The sequence below is a fragment of the Nannobrachium achirus genome (assembly GCF_963921795.1).
Source record: "Nannobrachium achirus genome assembly, chromosome: 9".
NCBI classification, from domain to species: domain Eukaryota; kingdom Metazoa; phylum Chordata; class Actinopteri; order Myctophiformes; family Myctophidae; genus Nannobrachium; species Nannobrachium achirus.
The window spans coordinates 60912993-60936170 of NC_137818.1; the positions used below are offsets into that span (position 1 = coordinate 60912993).

General features: G+C 44.2%; 1 protein-coding gene across 1 annotated transcript in view; it reads right to left on the reverse strand.

Moving 5' to 3' along the window:
- Positions 1-23178, reverse strand: part of magixb (MAGI family member, X-linked b) — a gene marked incomplete at both ends in the record, with an annotated part of 157562 nt that overhangs the window by 13387 nt on the left and 120997 nt on the right. The window contains 2 exons of the mRNA XM_080732953.1: positions 328-528; positions 22351-22463. Of these exons, the coding sequence (XP_080589079.1) occupies positions 328-528; positions 22351-22463 (314 nt within the window). The remainder of the gene's footprint in view (positions 1-327; positions 529-22350; positions 22464-23178) is intronic.

Sequence of the window (23178 nt, forward strand, 5' to 3'; positions counted from 1 at the left end):
GGAACCGAGTCACGTTAAATGTAATACCTACGATTCCAAGTGCTTGTCAGGGTGGGGGTCCCCAGTTCAAATATGGTTATTTTGGGGGTCACGGCCTAAAAAGGTTTGAGAACCCCTGGTATAGAGCATTAACAAATTCATCCACCAGGGGCATTGACAACTCATTCTTATGACTTCCTATCTAGCCAAGCTTTATAAACTATATATTTTTTAAAGAGAAAACAATAAAAATAATTGAAATAAGCGAATATTCGACTTCGGTGAACAACCTTCGAATAATGACTTTGATATTTGAATATTCGAATATTTGTTGAATGCCCTACTCACAGGTGCTGGGTCGCGGGACGATGGTGAGGCGTAGGGAGTTCCCAGCTCGCCGGAGGATCTGTGCCAGTTCTTGGTGGGGCAGGGTCACCACGGGACGCCCCTCCACCGCCTCCAACCGGTCGCCGGGTCGGATCTGCCCGCTCCGTGCCGCTGGGCTGCCCCGACGTACCGTCACGAAGCGGTGAGGAAGCAGTGACGCAGCTAAACACACAATGCAAATACACACACACACAATTAAAATAAAATGGAAATATGTCTTTGACATACGGGCAGTCAGTCAGTATACAACAATAAAACATACATAAAATACACAATGCATTAAAACTATATAAAATGCATCCCATGACATAGCAACAGTGCAACAGGGATCAAGGGCTGTGGGGGTTGGAACTATTCAAACATTTTCTTATTTAAAATCCACTGCAGTTGGCACACATGATGTCTTATAGCCCTTCTTCTTTGCTAGAGGTACTCTAAGCCTCCTGCCCAATTTGGTAAAAGCTCAAATGAGGGGCGAAGAGGGTGTGTAGAGTCGCTATAAATCTGAATTGCCTTTTTGGTTATGGTGCGATTGTATATGTCACCGCTAGATCGAGAATCAGTTAGATTGAGAACCGGAGCGCTCGCTGTGCGGCGCGGGGCGGAACAAGCGGTCGCTTTGATCTACAACAACGACAACGTAGCGTCGGCAGGAATGATAGCGCCTCGCCCCACGGAGGTTAGGGTTAATGTTAGGGTTAGGCATAGTTTTACTGAGGTTAAGGTTAAGGTTAGGGTTAGAGTTAGAGTTAAAACGAGCGCTCTTACCACGATCTAACTGAGTTACCCAATCTAACTGTAACATATATATCCTGAAGTTGCAATTGTTTGTTTCCAATGATCTTACTTGCCTGATTAACTACCTGGGTGAGCTTGTTCCTATCTCTAACTGAGAGGTTCCCGGGTAGCTCAGTCGGTAGAGCTCTCGCCTTTGTACCGCGAAGTCATGGGTTCGATTCCGGGCACCGCCAACTCAGCGTATGAGTAGCACGGCTTGGCAAGTACTGGGAGCTGATGGTAGGTGTGGCGCTCCACCTCAGCAGTCCATCTCCCAGGGGTCTAGCGCATTGTAACGGGGACAGACTCCCGCGTGTTACCGGCTGATACCGACAATAAGCCACTCCCGACCTACTTGTCCCATACCAGGAGACGATATTAAAAGTGAGAACACTCTCAGTAAGTGACCTGTAGACCATGGTCAGGGTGTGTTTGCTGGCATTAAAACTTCTCAGCTGTCTGAGAAGGTAAAGCCGCTGCCTTGCCTTCTGTGACGTGACTGACAGACTGACTGACAGACAGACAGCCGGTGTAGGTTTTGATAGTAACTGCGTCCTGACGGTCGCAATCATGAAATTACATAGTAAAGTGTAGCTTCTATTGAACTCTGAGAGTTAAATGAACAGTATCTCACTGTGTCCACCTTAGAGGCCTGCCCCGGGCGACAGCAGGTGTTGAGGTGTTCTGTAACACCCGGCCATAAGCTGTGCATCGCAGCCTTAGAAGTTAGATGAGATATCACCAACCGTAGAAGGCCCTTCAATGACAAACACTTGGCGAGGTCAAAACCGAAGAAACCAACACATAAAAGTAAAGTATGAGGGCTGAAGATTTAGTTTCTTCGGGACGTGCTCCAGAACACTTTAAAACAAGATGTGATTAAACGCCGGCTGGTTTTGTTGGCCGTCTTTATATAGCAGATGACCTCACTCTTTGTCTACGCCCGCCGCCCCCACCCCCACCCCCACCCTCTCCTCCCGTCTCCTTGAAACACTCTCCTGTCCTCCTTCATCCCAGCCATCCATCAACCCATCCCTCCATTCCCTCCTCCATCCCTCCATCCACTGTCACGCAGGGACATGCTTTCTCTGCTCTGTCAATCAGTCTTCACCTGAGTATCTCCAATGTTTTTTTTCCAAATTAAAGCCCTATACTTCATCATTCAAGAGTGTTGCACAAATAGCCGATCTACAAGCACACAACGCCTCGCGATGTGAGGCGTTGTGTGCTTGTAGATCGGCTATTTTCACTGACGAAATGCACACCAGTAAGACTCCCTAATCAGGAGATAAGCGACCGTCAGGTCACATACACAAACTTTAGAAGGCAATGGTAGCCAATCAGGAGGGAATATGGGAAATGGGACAGCTCCATGTTGATGACATGACTTTAGAGATACTGTGTACCGCTTTGTGTGATTTTAGGGCAAAATCTGTCGGAGCAGTGTCCAAAAATGTGTTTTGCAAGAATCGGCCTCGTGGTAGTGCTAGAAGAGGGCCATGTGAGAAATGATTGTGGTTTGGCAGCCAAGGAGTGTGTGTGCAAAGTTTGGCATGGATGGGCAACGGTGGCGGAGATGGGTAAAAGTGTGACGTGACGTGACGTGACGTGACGTGACGTGACGTGACGTGACGTGACGTGATGTGACGTGACGTGATGTGACGTGACTGACAGACTGACTGGCTGACAGACTGAGGACAGCCGGTGGAGGTTCTGATAGTAACTGCGACCTAACGGTCGCAACAAACACACGTGACTGTTGGGTATTTGTGCTTGCTCCGTGGAACGTACATGTGTGTGTGTCTGTGTGTGTGTGTGTGTGTGTGTGTGTGTTCTGCTGTGTGTGCACACTGCACGGCCCTGTTCAGTGTGTTCATTACAGGTGCAGATGGATGTGGGGGTGAGAGGGGACGACTGACAGGTAATTATCCTCCACCAGCCCTCTGAACAGGGACCTCACGTTGACCTCTCACTCACTTCAACAACATCACTCACTGCGGGTTCTAAACATGAGGACCGGGGACCCACCAGGGGACCCGATGGACCCATAGCCCATTCACTGCCAAGACTATTTAAAGGACAACTTTTTTTTACAACAAGGGTTCATATCGTCGGGTGGAAACCTTGTATGTCCAAAACCGTTTATTTTGTATTTATCATTTTAAAAATGATTTAAACTAGTGAAAACAGCCGATCTACAAGCACACAACGCCTCGCGGTGCGAGGCGTTGTGTGCTTGTAGGTCGGCTGTTTTCACTACTTCTGTGCGACGGCCTTGTATGATGAAGCAGGGCTTTGCTTTGCGAAAAAATGTACACATTTGAAACTTGGAGATACGAGGTTTCTTCCCGACAGTGACGATTATCACGATATTATAATTAGGGAAAAGAAAAGATGAGTGTTAAAATGTTTTCATGTACTGATAATCATGTTGATTTCAGTGGTGGGGGCATGGTGTGGTGTGGTGACGCTTGCTGAAAGTAGCTCATCTACAAGCACACAATCTGTTCCTCGTTCGACTTGTAGATCGGCTATTTTCAGGAGGTGTCTGTCTGTGGCGGGCGGGCAAATTGTGCCCAAATATAGACATGTCAGTCAGAACCCGACGTCCAACCCGAAACGCTGTTGTTATTGTTAGGCCCTGGTTTCGGTTGTTTGGGATGTCATACCAGAGCTCGGTCAGAGAGAGAGAGAGAGAGAGAGACACACATATAGTATAGACCGAGAGCCAATTTCAACACACAGTAACCATGTGGTCCAATGCTTGGTACCGAAACACGCTGATCAACACATTGCTGATGGACTTTGTAGCGCGTTGTCAGCACACTAACCCCTGGCAATACCAGGCAAGCTGTCGATGCGGCGAGTTTTCCTGCTCGTGTCCTTACATAATGAGGAAGGCGGTGCGCGCACGTCCGTGGCCCAGGTGCAAGACAAGCAGCAGTATCACGAGAGGAGGTAGAGGAGTCTGCACACCGGTAACGCTGAAAAAGCTCCACTATATTTTATTGCGTTGTCAGCGTTTCGATCAATCAGATCTTCATCAGGACATACAGTATACACCTCACATAACCCTTCAGAAAGCAGTGGTGTAATGTAACTAAGTACTTTTACTTAAGTACTGTACAGTTATTAGGTATTTGTTCTTTACTTGAGTATTTCCAAATTCCAATGCTTTTACTTCTACTCCACTACATCTGGGATCCAAATGTTGTACTTTTACTCCACTACATTTATTTGAAAACTATAGTTACTATAGTTACTTTGCGGATATAAATTATAATATGTTAAAACATACATAAACCACTTTAGCCCTATTTTATACCTTGGCTATTTTGAAAATAGCCGATCTACAAGCTCACAACGCGTCGCCGCGTCGCATGGCGACGCGTTGTGAGCTTGTAGATCTGCTATTTTCAAACATTTAGTACTTTTACTTTTAGTACTTTTTGATGCCAATACTTTTGTACTTTTACTCAAGTAAATGTTGAACTCTGGACTTCTACTTGTAAGAGAGTACTTCTACAAGGCAGTATTGATACTTTTACTTAAGTAGAAAATGTGAGTACTTTTTCCACCACTGTCAGAAAGAAAAGTCCTTTGTGCCGGTCGCTCTCAAGCAATACAACGAGACTCATGATGGTCGCTTGCCAAGGCCTAATAGAATAACCTAGGACAACTGTTACCTTGCACTACTGGAACAAACGTTGTACTGACTCTGACCTCTAACATACTTTTCCCTGAGAGGGTTGCTGTGGCGTCTGCTGTGGCTCCCTTTATTGCTTAAAAAAGGGGAAAATATATATATATATTCTTGATTTATTTGCACTGACTTTGGTCACTTTTTTCTGGCCCTGCACTATTGGGTTGTGTTGGTTGTACTGTGTAATTGCTGTGTTGATATGGCGGTGTGATACTTGTGTTGCATTGACTAGCATTGACTGTTACGTGCACTTTTTTGTTTGGCACTGTCTGTTAGGTTGTGCTTTGAGTATAGCTTTTTTGTGTGTGTGTGACGTGTCACTTATGTGCGTTGAATGTTTCGTGGTCAATTTATGTATATATTCTTCTTTTTTTTTGCAATAGCTTTTCGACACTTTATGTTTATATTCTCCTTTTTTGTGCTTGCTCTTGGACTGTACACTACAGTACTCTTTTTCTTTTTCTTACTTCTTTGTAACTTGTAACCTTAAACTGCTGTGCTGCCTCTGGGCAACTGAATTTCCCCCGTGGGATAATAAAGGTATCTATCTATCTAAAGTCGGTTTCAGTTTTTCATACTCCTCCATCAGCCAAATCAGATCCTATTCGTAGATGCCAAGAACTGTCGTGGATCAATCAGTAACTGATGAGGCAAGAGGAGCCTGAGACAATATTCTAGGCGGTGATGGATGTGCTTTAAACCCCTTCAGAACGGGTACACATTATTGTGTATCATTATTTTATGCTTTAACTATTGAAAAATAGCAGATATACAAGCTCACAGCGCGGCACCGAGTGCCGCGCTGCGAGCTTGTAGATCTGCTATTTTTGAAAAATCGTGAAAATTAGAATTTTGACCAGATTCTATAAGTGTCTTTTGAATCCTTCTAAGATTTTTTTGAAAAACCTATGTTTCTATGTCAGCAATCTGGCTCGCCATCGTCAAAGAAAAGGTCCTTTTCACTTAAATGGAGCTCAGTTAGTCTGTTCTTGAGAGACTACTATGTCAGTGGTTCTCAAACCTTTTCATGTGAAGGACCCCCAAAATTATATTTATTTGGCCACGGACCCCCATCTCAAAATATCTAGTTCCAGGGATCACCCGGAAGCAAAATTGGATTTACAAACGTTCGCTTTGAAAATACATATATTCAAAGATTTGCACACATTTTCAGGACTTTTTCCAAAATAGCAGATCTACAAGCTCACAGCGCGGCACTCGGTGCCGCGCTGTGAGCTTGTATATCTGCTATTTTTCAATAGTTAAAGCAGTCAATAATTCTAGGCCTAAATGGGTTAATATTTCGTGGGGAGAAGTACAATATCACGGCCGGTCGGTGGTACGTGGTTCTGCCAACAAACTCAGGGATCAGACAGTTATAGTTATGCTACAGTAATTGCTACAAGGACAAGCTGCACCGCTCAAAAGACCGGCTGTGCAAAACAATACTGTATAGCTATCGGGCCTAAATCCTATCCTCTGTCTCCATCTAGTCTGGAGCCAACCGGGTTCAAAAATAGCAACTCAATCTGGCAATGAAACACCTACCACTAGGAGAGGACTCTAACCACTTAAACCTACATACAGTACTTCATTGACCAGGATATACTTTGTTCAGTTTACAGTTTACAGTTTAGGCATTTAGCAGACGCTTTTAATCAAAAGCGACTTACAATAAGCAGATAAAACATCACAATAATAAACAGGATAATATGTCAATACATCAACAGCAGTATAACAAATGCAAGTGGATATCTATCTAGGAAACTAAATAATCAGTCAAGAAAAGGTTCTAAAAACCTAAAAACAAAAGCTAACTAGCTTCATGTAAGGTCATTGAGTGTTTCAATAGTGCTAAGGGTTTAGGTGGAGTCTGAAAAGGTGAGTCTTCAGTCCACGGCGAAAGCTAGCGAGTGAGTCCGTTGTTCTAAGTGCGACAGGGAGTTTGTTCCACAACTTTGGGGCCAGGAGGGCAAACTGTCTCGGACGAGTGGATTTTTGCCCTGGGGTTTTTAGCGAGGGTTCTGTCAGCATCCCTGAGTTGGCTGATCTAAGTGAACGGGTGGGGGTGTAGGGCTTGATCAGGTTATGGAGGTATGGAGGAGCCATACCTTTGGCTGCTTTGAAGGTCAGTGTAACCCAAATTTCTCTTTACAGACCCGTTTTGAAGCCACTTTTCGGGCTAATTGAAATCCAACAGCTTTGAACTTCCAGTCCCAAAAAGCTACTGGAAAACTCATGCTGGAAGGGCAGTGAGTATCAGGGACGTGCAGAGAATGTTAGAGAGGCAGGGGCTGACATTTCTAAAAGGGCCTTTTGGTGAAAATATTGAAAATAGACGACCTCCAAGCTCACAAACTGTGAGCTTGAAGGTCGGCTATTTTCAGTACTTGATACCACACAAAACTAAGCATAAAAAAGGCAATACTGGAGACGTGGCATGGGGCATGCATTTCTACACAGTGAGGGCAATTCTTTCAACATACGATGCTACATTCAAGTTCAGGAGAGTTTGGACAAGGCAATTCTCTTGAATGCTGCCTTCAGGTATGGCATGGAAAGAGGGGGCATTTGCATTTCTTTCACCATAGTAAAAACTGCATTCCTGGTCTGGAGAGGGCACTTTTTTACAGACGGATAAAAGGGCAGGGGCTCAAGCCCCCTTTGATGTCTGTGTGCACGTGCCTGCTAGGGCAGTGAGGGTGGCTCTTCAGTCGGTATAACCAGTAGAAGCCCTAGAAGCATACGCTACTTTATCATTTTTTAAGTGTATTAATGAGGGTATTAATGGGACCATCATTTACTAAATGCATATCATGATAATTGAAAAGAAACTTTAAACTAGTGATTGAAATCTTAAAGTATTTATGAAAATGTTAAAATCAATAAGTGTAAAGTCCGACCAAAATCTCATTCACTTGAACAGAGTGTTAATGCATCTGCAGCATACAGGAGGGGATACAGCAGACGGCATTAATGAGAACTGCATGCTAAAAATGTTTTCCTTATTGGCCTCAAATCCAGAGGATCCTTGCCGCCTGGTTGTGAGCTTGGAGATCTGATATTTTTGCCACGCGTTTTGCCCGACAATAGGCACGCGAGGGCATTCACCAAATATTTGAATTTTCGAATATCAAAGTCACTATTAACGATGTTGTTCTGTCGAATATTCGCTTTTTTCCCCCTCTCTCTCCAAAAAATATATAATTTATAACTTGGCAAGATAGGAAGTCATAAGAATGAGTTGTCAATCCCCTTGGTGGATGAATTTGTTAATGCTCTATACCAGCTAGGGGTTCTCATTCTCAAACCTTTTTAGGCCGTGACCCCCAAAATAAACATATTTGAACTGGGGACCCCACCCTGACAAGCACTTGGAATTGTAGGCATTACATTTAATGTGACTCGGTTCCGCAGATAAAAATATTGGTTCCGCCTCGCAACGCGAGGCGTTGTGAGCATGTAGATCAGCTATTTTCACAATGTTCGCCTCTTGCTTACTTAATATTTAACAGTTTGTCCAGTCCTGTCGAATATTCAACTATTCGAATACTTTGAGGTCGAATAATTCGAATACTAAAAATCACTATTGGTGAATGCACTAAAGGCACGCTAGGATTACATTTTGCTGAATGTTCGGCTATTATGCCCAGAATAGGGAGGTGAACTAGGAGGCCATGGCTGTTGTGGCGTGGTGTTATTGTGTGTGAGTCGTGTCCAAATGATCATCTAGTCAAAAGGATAAAGTTTACGATGTAACAGCCGAGGGACATTTCTCACGATCTGGGCCTAATCTGGGTGACCCAGGCAGAAACGGCAATCAGGTCAAATTAAAGCCACGGCCGCTTTACGAGTAGTCCTCTTGTCACACAACAGTAATAATACAACAGTTACACAACGGGTTATACCACACAAACGCACGCACACAAGCAGTCGCGCACACCTGAGCGTCCACTTTTAACATGCACGTGCATACGCACGTGCGCGCACAGACACACACATCCCAATGGACTGCTTTAACCCATTTAGAACGGGTATACATTATTGTGTATCATTATTTTATACTTTAGCTATTGGAAAATGGCAGAGCTTGTAGATCTGCTATTTTTGAAAAATCGTGAAAATTAGAATTTTGACCCGATTCTTCAAAAGACCCGTGTCTTTTGAATCCTTCTAAGATTTTTTGAAAAACCTATGTTTCTATCAGCAATATGGCCAGCCATCATCAAAGAAAAGGTCCTTTTCACTTAACTGGAGCTCAGTTAGTCTGTTCTTGAGAGACTACTATGTCAGTGGTTCTCAAACCTTTTCATGTGAAGGACCCACAAAATGATATTTATTTGGCCACGGACCCCCATCTCAAAATATTTAGTTCCAGGGACCACCCGGAAGCGAAATTTGAGTTACAAACATATTCGCTTTGAAAACACACATTTTCACGACTTTTTCAAAAATAGCAGATCTACAAGCTCGCAGCGCGGCACTCGGTGCCGCGCTGCGAGCTTGTATATCTGCTATTTTTCACTGGTTAAAGCATTCAATAATTCTAGGCCTAAATGGGTCTCTTCCTCTCGTCCCCCGGTCCTCCTGTCCAGAGTAATCCCATTGCGGAGCCCCCCCCCCAGCACCTAGCACCCCCCTCCAGCAGCCCCCTATAGCACCCAGCACCCCCCTAGCACCCAGCCAGCACTCTGTCGCGCTGCACCGATCAGCGCACAGCACTGCATCTGCAGAAACAGATGCATCACGGCCAGCTTAGACATCCTGACAGTCCTATAGCCTGCAGGCACTGTATAACTACTGTACTGTGTATGATGCTATGTAGGAGAGGAGAGGAGAGGAGAGGAGAGGAGAGGAGAGGAGAGGAGAGGAGAGGAGAGGAGAGGAGAGGAGAGGAGAGGAGAGGAGGCTGTTGATATTGTGAAAACCGCCGCCGGTTCTACAGAGGAGGCTCATTCATAATGCACATACCCTGCAGGTAACTTCATGTTAAAGGTGTTGCTAGCAATAGTGTTTTAATACGTGTTAAATAGCTCCATTTCCCCCATAGTCCACAATACATTCACCCCCATTGATTCCGTAATCAATGCGGGTAAATTGACTATTTTTTTGTCTTAGGAATGCGACAAATACATTTTTTTTTATTGAACTCAAGTTTCCAGGCCGTGAGTAATCAATAGAAAAAAAGGCATTTGGGGGGTTTCAAATTTGTAATTTTTTTCACAAAGTAAAGCACTGCTTCATCACACAAGGCCGTTGCACAAAAGTAGTGAAAACAGCCGATCTACAAGCACACAACGCCTCGCGGTGCGAGGCGTTGTGTGCTTGTAGATCGGCTGTTTTCACTAGTTTGAATAATTTTTAAAATGATAAATGCTAAACAAACGGTTTTGGACATACAAGGTTTTCAACCGACAACGGCGATATGCAATAATATCATATAATGCCCATTATGTCCAACAGTGACCGTGTCAGGCAAAATGATAAAATTATATTTTTGAGTACAGTACCATGCTACTGTCAATGACCAGATGACAGCGATGATGTCAGGACTCTGACAGCCATTACCATAGCTCCACAGACAGTTTTCCTTGTATATGTTCAGGATTTCCAAGCCTCTATCCTCCTCCAACAATGTACTGTTACCTCCCTCGGCCACTTGTGGGATTACGGCTCAGTTTAATAAACTGCCCCCAAAATCCAGGACACGGGACAAACTGTCACGCTACTGAAAAGCTCTGGAGGTCTAATAATGATAACACAGGGTCCCACTGCGTGAGACTGGGTAATCATTTCACACACACACACACACACACACACACACACACACACACACACACACACACACACACACACACACACACACACACACAGATAAAAGTGAGGTACTGTAATTATATGAATCAATCACAAAACAAGCATAACTAACCAACAACACGCTAAACGCACAGTTCTAGAGGTACATCATTATAGCGTAACAAGAAACCAAGTGCAATAATTACGTTTGGATTCCTTGACAGTTCTCAAAGCAGACTGAAGCCTCTCCAACATGGCTCGGGAAAAAAAAAAAAACGCGAATCTCCGGAAATCCGAGGAGGAGGAGGTGCCGAACGACGAGGTCGACAAGAGAGAGAGAGAGAATAACACAAAGCCCTGGATCAACAGCTCTGTGTTTACGCTGTCGTTTTTCCCTCCGCAACGCAGAGCGCTCAGCGCTGCATTCAGAGAAATGAGATAGAGGGGAGAGAGAGAGGGAGAGAGAGAGAGAGAGAGAGAGAGAGAGAGAGAGAGAGAGAGAGAGAGAGAGGGAGAGAGAGCAAGCGAGAAGGATACAGATGTGATCATGTGAGGTGGAGGAGATGGAGAGAATGAGAATGAGAAAGAGAGAGAAATAGACGTGGGTAGCGGGATAGAGAGAGAGTGACAGTTTTTAATCTTTTGAAAAAGCAGACCGGACGCTTTTACTGCAGGAGGAGGAGAGCGGGGAGGGATGGAGAGAGGGGCAGGAACGAGAAAGAGACAGAGACAGGGACAGAGAGAGAGAGAGAGAGAGAGAGAGAGAGAGAGAGAGAGGGAGAGAGGTGGGAAAAGAAGGGGATGAATGACTATGACGAAGAACGTCCGAGAGAAAGTGTGAAGACGAGAAGTGGCGAGAGAGCAGCGGCGGCTGCCAAGAGAAAGAGGAATGGTTTTTTTCTCGCCCCCCCCCCCCCCAACGGGGCTGTGTGAGGCGGGCGGGCGGGCGGTGGGGCGTACGAGGACACACAGAAACCGGGGAACAGAGGAGGGGGGTGCTACTACTACCTTTAATCCCATTTAGGCCTAGAATTATTGAATGCTTTAACCAGTGAAAAATGACAGACATACAAGCTCACAGCGTGGCACCGAGTGCCGCGCTGCGAGCTTGTAGATCTGCTATTTTTGAAAAAAGTCGTGAAAATGTGTGCAAATCTTTGAATATATGTATTTTCAAAGCGAACGTTTGTAACTCAAATTTTGCTTCTGGGGGGTCCCTGGAACTAGATATTTTGAGATGGGGGTCCGTGGCCAAATACATATCATTTTGGGGGTCCTTCACATGAAAAGGTTCGAGAACCACTGACATCTCACAAGAACAGACTAACTGAGCTCCATTTAAGGGAAAAGGACCATTTCTTTGACGATGGCTGGCCAGATTGCTGACATAGAAACATAGGTTTTTCAAAAAGTCTTAGAAGGATTCAAAAGACACTTATAGAATCGGGTCAAAATTCTAATTCTAAAAATAGTAGATCTACAAGCTCGCAGCGCGGCACTCGGTGCCGCGCTGTGAGCTTGTATATCTGCTATTTTTCAACAGTTAAAGCATAAAATAATGATACACAAAATGTGTACCCGTTCTGAATGGGTTAATCTCGCCATGACAACGTAAATGCATGTCGGCGCGGCCCATAAAGGAGATTGAAGCGCGTCAGAACGGACGGTAGGGCAGAGGGGGAGGGGGGTCGTATATCACACAAGGGGACACAGCGGCCAACCTTCCGTTAATACTAAAAGCTACTAATGCCGCGATGCAGGCACGTGCACGCATAGACAGCAAAGGGGGGCTTGAGCCTCATGCCCTTTTATCCTTCTGTAAAAAGTGCCCTCTCTCCAGATAGTCGGGGGCGTTAGGGATATAACATGGCCGTTTCGCGCTATATTAGTCTAAAAGCGCCACATTTTGCACAGATGTAGCCCAGGGCTTGCTCTAATGATTTAGCTAGGGCGCCCGAGTCGGCGACCTTCGAGGTCGCCACAGCGGCCAAATATTTAAGTAGGATGTGAGGGGTCTAACTAGGGGTTTGTCATGATGCTGAATCCATTGCAAGCATTTGTTTTGCACAAAAAACATCCCTTGGGCTATAAATGGCCCCAGAAAACTATGGTTTAGTGATGAAATGTGATGTCATCACTTTTCACCGTTTTGTGGGCGTTTTCTTGGGCCATTTATAGCCCAAGGAATGTTTTTTGTGCAAAACAAATGCTTGCAATGGATTCAGCATCATGACAAACCCCTAGTTAGACCCCTCACATCCTACTTAAAGCAGATTCTTTTCTGGGTATTTTCCTCCTGTATAGAAGGTTGATGGGAGCCCAACTTGATTTGGCCGCTGTGGCGACCCCGAAGGTCGCCGACTCGGGCACCCTAGCTAAATCATTAGAGCATGCCCTGGGCTACATCTGTGCAAAATTTGGTGCTTTTAGACTAATATAGCGCGAAATATCCCTAACGCCCCCGACTAAGAAGAGGAATGCAGTTTTTACTATGGTGAAAGAAATGCAAATGCCCCCTTTCCATGCCATACCTGAAGGCAGCATTCAAGAGAATTGCCTTGTCCAAACTCTCCTGAACTTGAATGCAGCATTTTATGTTGAAAGAATTGCCCTCCCCGTGTAGAAATGAAGCATCGAAAATAGCAGACCTCCAAGCTCACAACGCGTCACAAGGCCCTTTTAGAAATGTCAGCCGCTGCCTCTCTAACATTCTCTGCACGTCCCTGCCACGATGTGTTCCATAAAGCATCGTAAAGCACCGACTGTCGAGCGGAAACCTTGTATGTCCGAGGCGGTTGCTTTTCAGGGAATGGACAAAAGAACCTGTGTTCCAATGTTCCAACGATATATTGTTTAGCTGATTCGAGAAATGTCTTCTAAATGAAAAACACATGTTTCTATGTCAGTGGTTCTCAAACTCTTTCATGTCGAGGACCCCCAAAATGATATGTATTTGGCCATGGACCCCATCTGAAAAATATTTCGTTCCAGGGACCCCCCAGAAGCAAAATTTGAGTTTTAAATGTTCGCTTTAAAAATACATAATATTCAAAGATTTGCACCACTTTTCAAAAATTCAATTTATGAATTGAATGTATTTTTGTACGTTTGTATTTTTGTATGCATTTCCGCCCGTGTTTGACTGTGTGTTTTGTCTGTTTATATGTATGTTAAAGGCCCTTCACCTCTGGGACAACCAGATCTTATTTTATTGTTGTTTGGGACACGATCAACACGATCCTGAGTTATTGTTTGTGTTCAATCTGTGTTTTGAGATATTTTAGTATTTCAGCATGACTAGTGATGCATTTTGCATAATATGATGCAGCATGATGCAAAGTGATGGGCCTTTAAGAGCTGCACTGCAACAAATTCCAATCAACTCTGTTGACATGGCAATAAAGTATTGAATCTACAAGATCGCAGCGCAGCACTCGGTGCCGCGCTGTGAGCTTGTATATCTGCTATTTTTCAATAGTTAACCCATTTAGGCCTAGAATTATTGAATGCTTTAACCAGTGAAAAATAGCAGATATACAAGCTCACAGCGAGCTTGTAGATCTGCATTCAAAAGTCGTGAAAACGTGTGCAAATCTTTGAATATATGTATTTTCAAAGCTAACACTTGTAACTCAAATTTTGCTTCTGGGTGGTCCCTGGAACTAAATATTTTGAGATGGGGGTCCGTGGCCAAATACATATCATTTTGGGGGTCCTTCACATTTGAGAACCACTGACATAGTAGTCTCTCAAGAACAGACCAACTGAGCTCCAGTTGAGTGAAAAGGACCTTTTCTTTGACGATGGCTGGCCAGATTGCTGACAGAAACATAGGTTTTTCAAAAAATCTTAGAAGGATTCAAAAGACACTTATAGAATCGGGTCAAAATCCAAATTTTCACGATTTTTCAAAAATAGCAGATATACAAGCTCGCAGCGCGGCACTCGGTGCCGCGCTGTGAGCTTGTATATCTGCTATTTTTCAATAGTTAAAGCATAAAATATTGATACACAATAATGTGTACCCGTTCTAAATGGGTGTTAAAGCACAAATAGCTAAAGCATAGAGTGGCTAACCTTCCATTAATACTAAAAGCTACTAATGCCACGATGTGTTCCATAAAGAATCATAAAGCACCATCTGTCGGGCGGAAACCTTGTTGCTTTTCAGGGAATGGAGGAAAGAACCAATGGATCCAACGTAGTGTTTCTTTTTGTCAGAAGCTCTTGTTAATAATTTTCATTGGTTCAATGTTTATAAAACCCACAGAGACACTATTGATGGGACAATAAGCATTATTATACAAACAGGTATTCGGGCTCTCAATGGAAAACAGGCAATCCAACCGTGCATATAACGAGCACAGATGCACCGTCTCTCATCAAGTAAAGAAATCAGCTGCGTTGGTCACGAAATACAGCAAGCGCTCCACTCTCCCCACACTATGCTAGGCGGCTAGGCAGCCTAGGCTTGCGGTTTTCATGTGACGTTCAGGGACAGAGTAGCTAAATGTGGCATTAAAAAATGACAAATTCCTATCGAATATCTTAATTACAATGAAATTAAGTTGACATGTTATTTTTTTAAGGGTAACAGTTGTATAATTGCAATATTACACTCGAGGGTGTGGGATAACTGAATTATTTGCACGACAGTGATGCGGTCAGGAACGAGCCGCAATATTGCTTAAATATTATGTTATGTTATAGTGATAAAAACACTCACGATAATCGTATTGTGGAGATTTAATTTATCGTGATATCGTCCTCCGTCATGCACTGGGATCAAATCACAATTATTTTATTTGCCGAGCTGCATATCGGATACCACTTAAACCGCCTATAATTGATGAAAGGTACTTGATACAGTCTTTTTTTTCACTCTCTATCAAATGTCCGATCAAACAGCCGATCTACAAGCTCCTACAAGCGCATTGTGACGCTTGTGAGCTTGTATAGATCTACTATTGTTTGGCAAATGTTCCACCCCAGGATAATGGATTTTGAATATCGCGATAATATCGTAAATCGCGATATCTTTTGTCACAATTATCGTGATATGACATTTTCATATCGTCCCATCCCTAACCCCCCGGCTCCACCGGGTGAGTTGAGCGTTGCGTCAACGTCAACACTGCGAACGTTCCTGTTTTAATTAATAAAGGAGGCCGTCTTTTTGGTGGAGCCCTAGCCTAAGAGACACTTGACTCTACCACCTTAATGTCTATATTGATGGATGAGCTACAGTATGTGTAAATATGTAGATACAGTTCGACTTTCTTCCTTCCTTTCCATCTTATGTCAAATCGACCTGCTTCATCAGGACTCGTCTGCTTGCATTATGCTGAGAGATACAATATATAGTTTAATTTATCCACCTCTTTCCGTGGGAGTTTACTGGAGAATGTTTTGCACCACACTGCACCACACTTCCGGTTAACAGCAGACATACCGGTACAAGCTCACGTCGCGTCGCAGATGCAGCCGTTGTGAGCTTGTAGATCACACTCGGCTGCGGCGCCGGAAGCGCCGTCCAATTTCTGCGCAATGCACGATGGGATGTTGGAAACTTGTGGATATAACATGTAGTTTTCTACATTGACTTTTCCCAAATAAGGAGATTACTGACATCGTAGATGTCTGACGTCATAGACCACATGAGACTGACACATTATGTCCATATATGGGCATTCCAAGATATGGGCTTAATATTGATGACATCAGGGATCCCCATATATGGGCATAAAAGGGACAAGGACAGAATTAATTTGCAAGTGTGACTCTCGTCCATTACAACTTTCTAGTTTTTTGATAATTCTTTCTTCCCCCCCTTGCTCCCCTTGCTCTTGTTGAACACCTGTGAACTTGTGATGATAAATATGATTCTGATTCTTAACCACACACACACACACACACGCACACGCACACGCACACGCACACACACACACACACACACACACACACACACACACACACTCACAAATCTAAAATTGCAGATACACTATTTCCGCTATGTACTTTTGCGTGACCCTGTCGCATACGACAAAGTATATAGGGCGTTCCTTTGACAAAAAGGAACCCCTAAAAGTGTGAAATCTGAAGACTCGAGGTTTTCGGGGCTGACAGCGAAGCAACCATATAGCAGCCGTGGCGTGCAGGCTGTGGCTGCGGCGTGTCAGGTCACTGGAGGAGCTGACAGGAGAGGTGCAGTGGGAAGGTGCAGCAGCAGCAGCAGCAGCACCCAGGGGCGTCACAGGGGGGGGGGAAAGTGGGACTTATTAGGGCCCAAGGTGGAGGGGCCTTCATTATTTTATACTTTAGCTATTGAAAAATAGCAGATCTACAAGCTCACAGCGCGGCACCGAGTGCCGCGCTGCGAGCTTGCAGATCCGCGATTTTTGAAAAAGTCGTGAAAATGTGTGCAAATCTCTGAATATATGTATTTTTTTAAGCGAAGGTTTGTAACTCCAATTTTGCTTCTGGGGGGGGTCCCTGGAACTAAATATTTTGAGATGGTGGTCCGTGGCCAAATACATATCAGTTTGGGGTCTTTCACATGAAAAGGTAAGGAGCACCACTGACATAGAAACATAGGTTTTAAAAAAAAAAAAAACCTTAGAAGGATTTGAAATATTCAAAGACACATTTTCACGATTTAAAAAAAATAGCAGATCTACAAGCTCTCAGCGCGGCACTCGGTGCCGCGCTGTGAGCTTGTATATCTGCTATTTTTTCCAATAGTTAAAGCACAACATGTGAGCGGATCCTTGTACCCAGGGCCCAGGAGTTGGTGCGACACCCCTGGGCAGTGGCACCGTGAGAACGTGGCGTTCTGTCAACAAAGGCTTCCCGTGTGTGCTGACATGGTGATTTAGACAGAGGATCGCTATACCGGCACGCACATAAAACCTGAGCGCTTAAGCCGTTAGGACCGGAGCGACCCATTCTATAAAGGTCTTCTGAATCCTATAACGGTTCACTGAAAAACTGTACAAATATTTTGAGACCCTCATCTCAAAATATTATGCTTCGGAAAACCCCAGAAGCAAAGTTACAAATGTTCGCTTGAAAAAATATATATATATTCAAAGATTTGCACAAATGTTCATGATTTTCCCAAAATAGCAGATCTACAACCTTTTTTATAATAACCACTTGAACCCTAGCGCCCATATTCTGAGAACTTAAGCCAAAAATCGCAGATCTACAAGCTCAAAACGCCTCGCGCTGCGAGGCGTTGTGAGCTTGTAGATCGGCTATTTTCGGCAAAGAGGTTTGGTGTAGAGGGGAAAAAGAGCAGACTAAGTACAGAGTGAAAGGTCAAGTTAATTAAGTATTGGCGGTTCAGGTGGTTAAATATCTGAAAACACAAACTGTCATGAATCCAAAATACACTGATGATCGTGCCGTCAAACGATGAAACTATATGGAATCTATGAACAGGCTTCATCTCTCTTTGAACTAAGAGGTCCTTGGCCTGAAAACGTTGAAGACCCCTGGCTTATAGATGCTTTCCAGGTCTAAACAGGTTAATAGACCTGCAACACGGGGCTTCGGCCACCATCATTGGACTATTGATTCCATCGATTCTACTCAAAGTGCATGACGGCACACAAAAGCGAGCGCGCACACAAAAGCGAGCGGTGTCCTGCATGCGGAGTACGTGCATGCAGGACACCGTGCATGACGTGCCCACATGCATACTAAACACGCACGCGTTCAGATATGAATAACGATGCACAGAAGGGCACATTTGCCTCTGTGCGCGCTCTTAATCAAGCCAATTACTGCTGCAAGGTTACAGAGGAAATATAAACAGAAATTCCTCTTGTGTGTGACCTCCAAAAAAAATGCAATTTACAGCGAGTTCCCCTTTGGGCCAATTAAGTGTCCTCCTGTAGTACAATGTATCTTACCATTCATTATTTAACTAAGTGTGAGGTAAATGTGAGGAATCCACACTTGGTAAACTAATTAAGTGTCAGGGATCTTCTACTAAAAGATGAAAAAAGAAATGCATCCTGTAACACGGGGGTCTTCAACAGGGGGTCCGGGACCCCTAGGGGGTCCTCAGAGTTACTACAGGGGGGTCGCCAAATCCTTGTGTGATGGGATAATTATTTTAAATCAACAACTTGAACCCTCGCATCCCTATGCGAGTCTGAAGAGACTTTAGACAAAAATAGCAGATCTACAAGCTCTCAGCGCCTCGCAGCGCGAGGCGTTGAGAGCTTGTAGATCAGCTATGTTCGGCAAATAGGTTTGGTGTAAGAGGTAAAAAGAGCAGACCAAGTACAGAGTGAAAGGTCAAGTTTACTAAGTATCGACGATTTAAGATTCTAAGTTTTTTAAGTGTCAAACAAGTCTATGAATATATCCACAAAATCGATGAGAATCTCCATCACAACATTTATACAATATGTAGAGTGGGGGTCCCTGCTTCATCTCCCTCTCAGCTAAGGGGTCCTTGGCCTGAAAACGCTGAAGACCCCGGCTGTAACAAATATTTGGCAGCAGATAATAACGTGTAAACAGTGATTTGCAACAACGCAAGAGGCCGATCAGGGACAGCCTGCAGGCTTGTCGGGGTTGTTACTGTAAAAGCCTCTTTAATAGATCATGACTCATCCGGTGGCACGACGCCATGGCAACCACCTTTTAATCTGCAATTACCTAATGGGCAATCTACTCCCAACAGCATCCGACAACATCCCACTGCATCCGACGGCATGATTCTTTCCCCTGGGCAGGTGACCAAATGGCTGCAGCACACTCACAATGTCAGCGCTTGAAATCCAACTTTCGGAATAACTTTACGAATAATACATAAGCACGCACGGAAGTGGGACTGAGTTACTAGGGCCCAAGATGGAGGGGACTTAATTATTTTATGCTTTAACTATTGAAAAATAGCAGATATACAAGCTCACTGCGAGCTTGTAGACCTGCTATTTTTTGAAAAGTCGTGAAAGTGTGTGCAAATCTTTGAATATGTGTATTTTTTAGCCGAACATTTGTAACCCAAATTCTTGCTTTTGGGGGGTCCCTGGAACTAAATGTTTTGAGATGGAGGTCCGTGGCCAAGTACATAATATCATTTTGGGGGTCCTTCACATGAAAAGGTTTGAGCAACACTGACATAGAAACAAAATAGCAGATCTACAAGCTCGCTAGCCTGACACTCAGCCTGAATTGACATTTCGTTTCACTCCATTATTCAGTCTGAACTTGGTCTTGTCCAAGGCAATTTCTGGGATGGGCGTTCCCAAAGAGGCAGTCTTCTGCGATTGTTTCACCGTCTGACCAACAAAACAGTAGCAAAGCAGATGACGTAGTGTTGTTATGTGTGGCTGGCTAGTGGCTAGCCTGTTGCTTGCTAGTGCTACTTGCTAACCAAAGAAACAGGCAGAATAGGAGCACTACGAACTAGGAATCAAACACAACATAACATGCCTGCTACTGGTGTTTCATAACGAGATCGATACGATCTCATATTACTGCGACGGGCGACGCGATGTGCGGTACAGTCCGGCGGCGGCGCTTGTTTACTTGGAAACGCACATGAGTTCTGGGAAATCCCCACCCACGCTGATCACAAGACGCTGATTCACGACGCTGATTCGGATTTTCGAACGAGGAAAGTCTCTTCAATGAGAGCACTTCTAGACCCCTGAATCGCCAAAACAAATTTTTAAAGGGGTGTGGCTAGCGATTCAGGGTCTGGAACTAGCTTGCAGTAATTAAAGCACAAAATAACACAGTGAATCCTTGTACCCAGGGCCCAGACACCCCTGCACGCACACACGCACGCACACGCGCACGCACACAAATCCCCCCCAGAAAAACAAAACAAAACAAAAAACAAACGGTTGATGTGCCTGGAACCATCCAGACAGCTGTGTCCAATCAACAGTGTAGTCAAATGATCCTCATGAGAGAACTGGAAAAAAGAACCGCTTCAATGAGCCACAGCTGTGTCAAAACATAGTGTGCCTCTTCACTATTAAACCTACGTACGGTGTATCCGTATTTTCCACATGAATACACTGACGAATTAACATTTTCTAAGCATGAATGGGGTTTAATTGTAATAAGAAATACAATGCAGCCATTTAACCACTTAAACCCTATACACGTTGTTGACCGTAGTCCCTCAGGGCTCCATACTAGTTCCACTAGTAATTCCCTCTAGTCGGGGGATATCTTCAGAAATAGGGTCATATCCTGGAATAAATTCCTTACCAAAAAATGTCTTCACCAATGTGTTTGTAAAGGTGTCTAACACGTCTCACAAAGACTGAAATTCAGTTTCACTAGGAGAATCCGTGACAGACTGACAGCTGCTGAAAGTTGGCGTCCCATTAAATTAACTATACAGGAAAAAACACACCAACATAAATATGCTTTAACTAGCATGTGAGGGGTCAAACTATGTTTTTTTCATGATTCTGAATCCATTGCAAGCATTATTAGCACGAAAAACATTCATTGGGGTAAAGGCGGCTCCCACAAAACTGTAAAAAGTGATGACTCATCACTAAACCATAGTTTTATGGGGGTTTTTTAGCCCAAGGAATGTTTTTCGTGCAAAACAAATGCTTGCAATGGATTCAGAATCATGAAAAACCCCTAGTTTGACCCCTCACATGCTAGTTAAAGCATATTTATTTTGGTGTGTTTTATCCTGTAGGCTATAGTTAATTTAATGGGACACCAGCTTTCAGCAGCTGTCACGGATTCTCCTAGGGAAACGGAATTTCAGTCTTTGTGAGATGTGTTACTAGATACCTTTACAAACACATTGGTAAGGAATTTATTCCAGGACTTCTTAACACATACAGTGCCTATCCCGAACATGTTCGGCTTTATTTCAATCCAATACAATTTTTTTATTTTATTTTACCCTGAGCTGCTTGTAGAGCCGTGGGTGGTCCTGGCTCGTTCTACGCTAGCCAGCGAGCCATTTTACATGGTCCGACGATATATTCCATTAAAAATGGCTTAAAATAAATTTTTGAGCCCCCCAATGTTCACCGAATGTTCAGCGCCGCTTCCGGAACGTAGTCCAGTGTGCCTATCCCGAACAGGTTCGGCTTTTTTAATGAAATGAATAAAATGATCCAAGGCCATCTGAAGCCTGGGCCTAAATTTTCAATCCAGTGGCCGAGATCCGGCCTCCCCCCGGCCGGCCGCTAGCGAGTAACGTCGCCGCGAATCGCCGCCGAATGAAAAACCACATCTTTGAAGGTCCATATCTCTGGATTGTGTTTTTAGGGAGGCGGCGCGAGGTTTATTTACGGCGAAATCACCGAAAAATGATCTTTAAAATGAGAAAATGCTAATAGCTATTCTGTAGCCATTTTCATCCGGGACCTTTCCATGACGTGCACGAACGTGAGCACGCGCGTCACTGCAACGTGAGTCCCCGGATGCTAATGCGCTTGCCTATGGGACAAACCCTGGCATTCTTTGGTGCCCTCTAGGGGCTGGCACTGGAAGCGTTAAGATATCTGCCGACTACTCCCACAATAGCACACCTACAATCTCAACGCGTTGTGCTGTGAATCGGTGTGAGCTTGTAGATACAGTATGTGGGTTAATGTTTTAACTGTACTGTATCTCCTGAACCTCAAACATCAACCCTGATCTACTGCTGCTGATCACACCATGAGATAATTAGTCACCAGACAGATATGGCTCAGTCTCACCTTTGCCGTTCTCCACATCCTGAGAGGCGATGACGAACCCGAACCCCTCTCCTGGCTTCCTCCTGAGCTCCACCTCGAACCCTCGGTGCGGCCGACTCTGTTCTCCGCCCGGCCTGTCGGTAGGGTTGTTCATGACATTTTAGTTGACTATATTATTGTCATATAAATAAATAATAATCGCAATTAATGATTTAATTGTGTCTTTGGCATTGAACAATCGACCAAACAGTATGAATCAAAATAAACATTTGGTTAATACTAACTTAAATATATATTTACCCTGACAATGACCAGCACCAATAATCAAAATAAATAATGTACTATGGCCAAAACAGGCTATGCATTTAACTCAGTTAGCGCCGGGCGACTTTACGAGCGACTAGTTCACTATGGCGTTTGGTGCCGAGCGACTCGGAGCGACTTTTATATAAAAGCATTGTTTAAGCTTTTAATATGTGTTTATAGACGGAGCGAAATGGTTAGCTTACCTCAGCTAATGTCCACACGTAAACCGTGAAAAAAAAGGATACGATTATGACGTCACCTTTAAACCAGGGCTTCCTGTTGACAACAGGCCTCTGCTAGCGTTAGCCTCAATGCAACCATCCGACCCTCACGTAGCTTCACTAGGTCGGATTTTGATTCTGAAACTTTCTGTGTGGCATCTATATACGTCCCGATGCCCATACCAATGGTGGTTTGAGACGATCAAGCACGAATTGAACAGTATTGAGCTGAAATGGTGACCGGCGGCCCGTCCATGTTAAGTCAATGAGGACCAAGTCAGCGTCTCATCCTGTTATGTGGATTTAAACAGGCTTAACATGG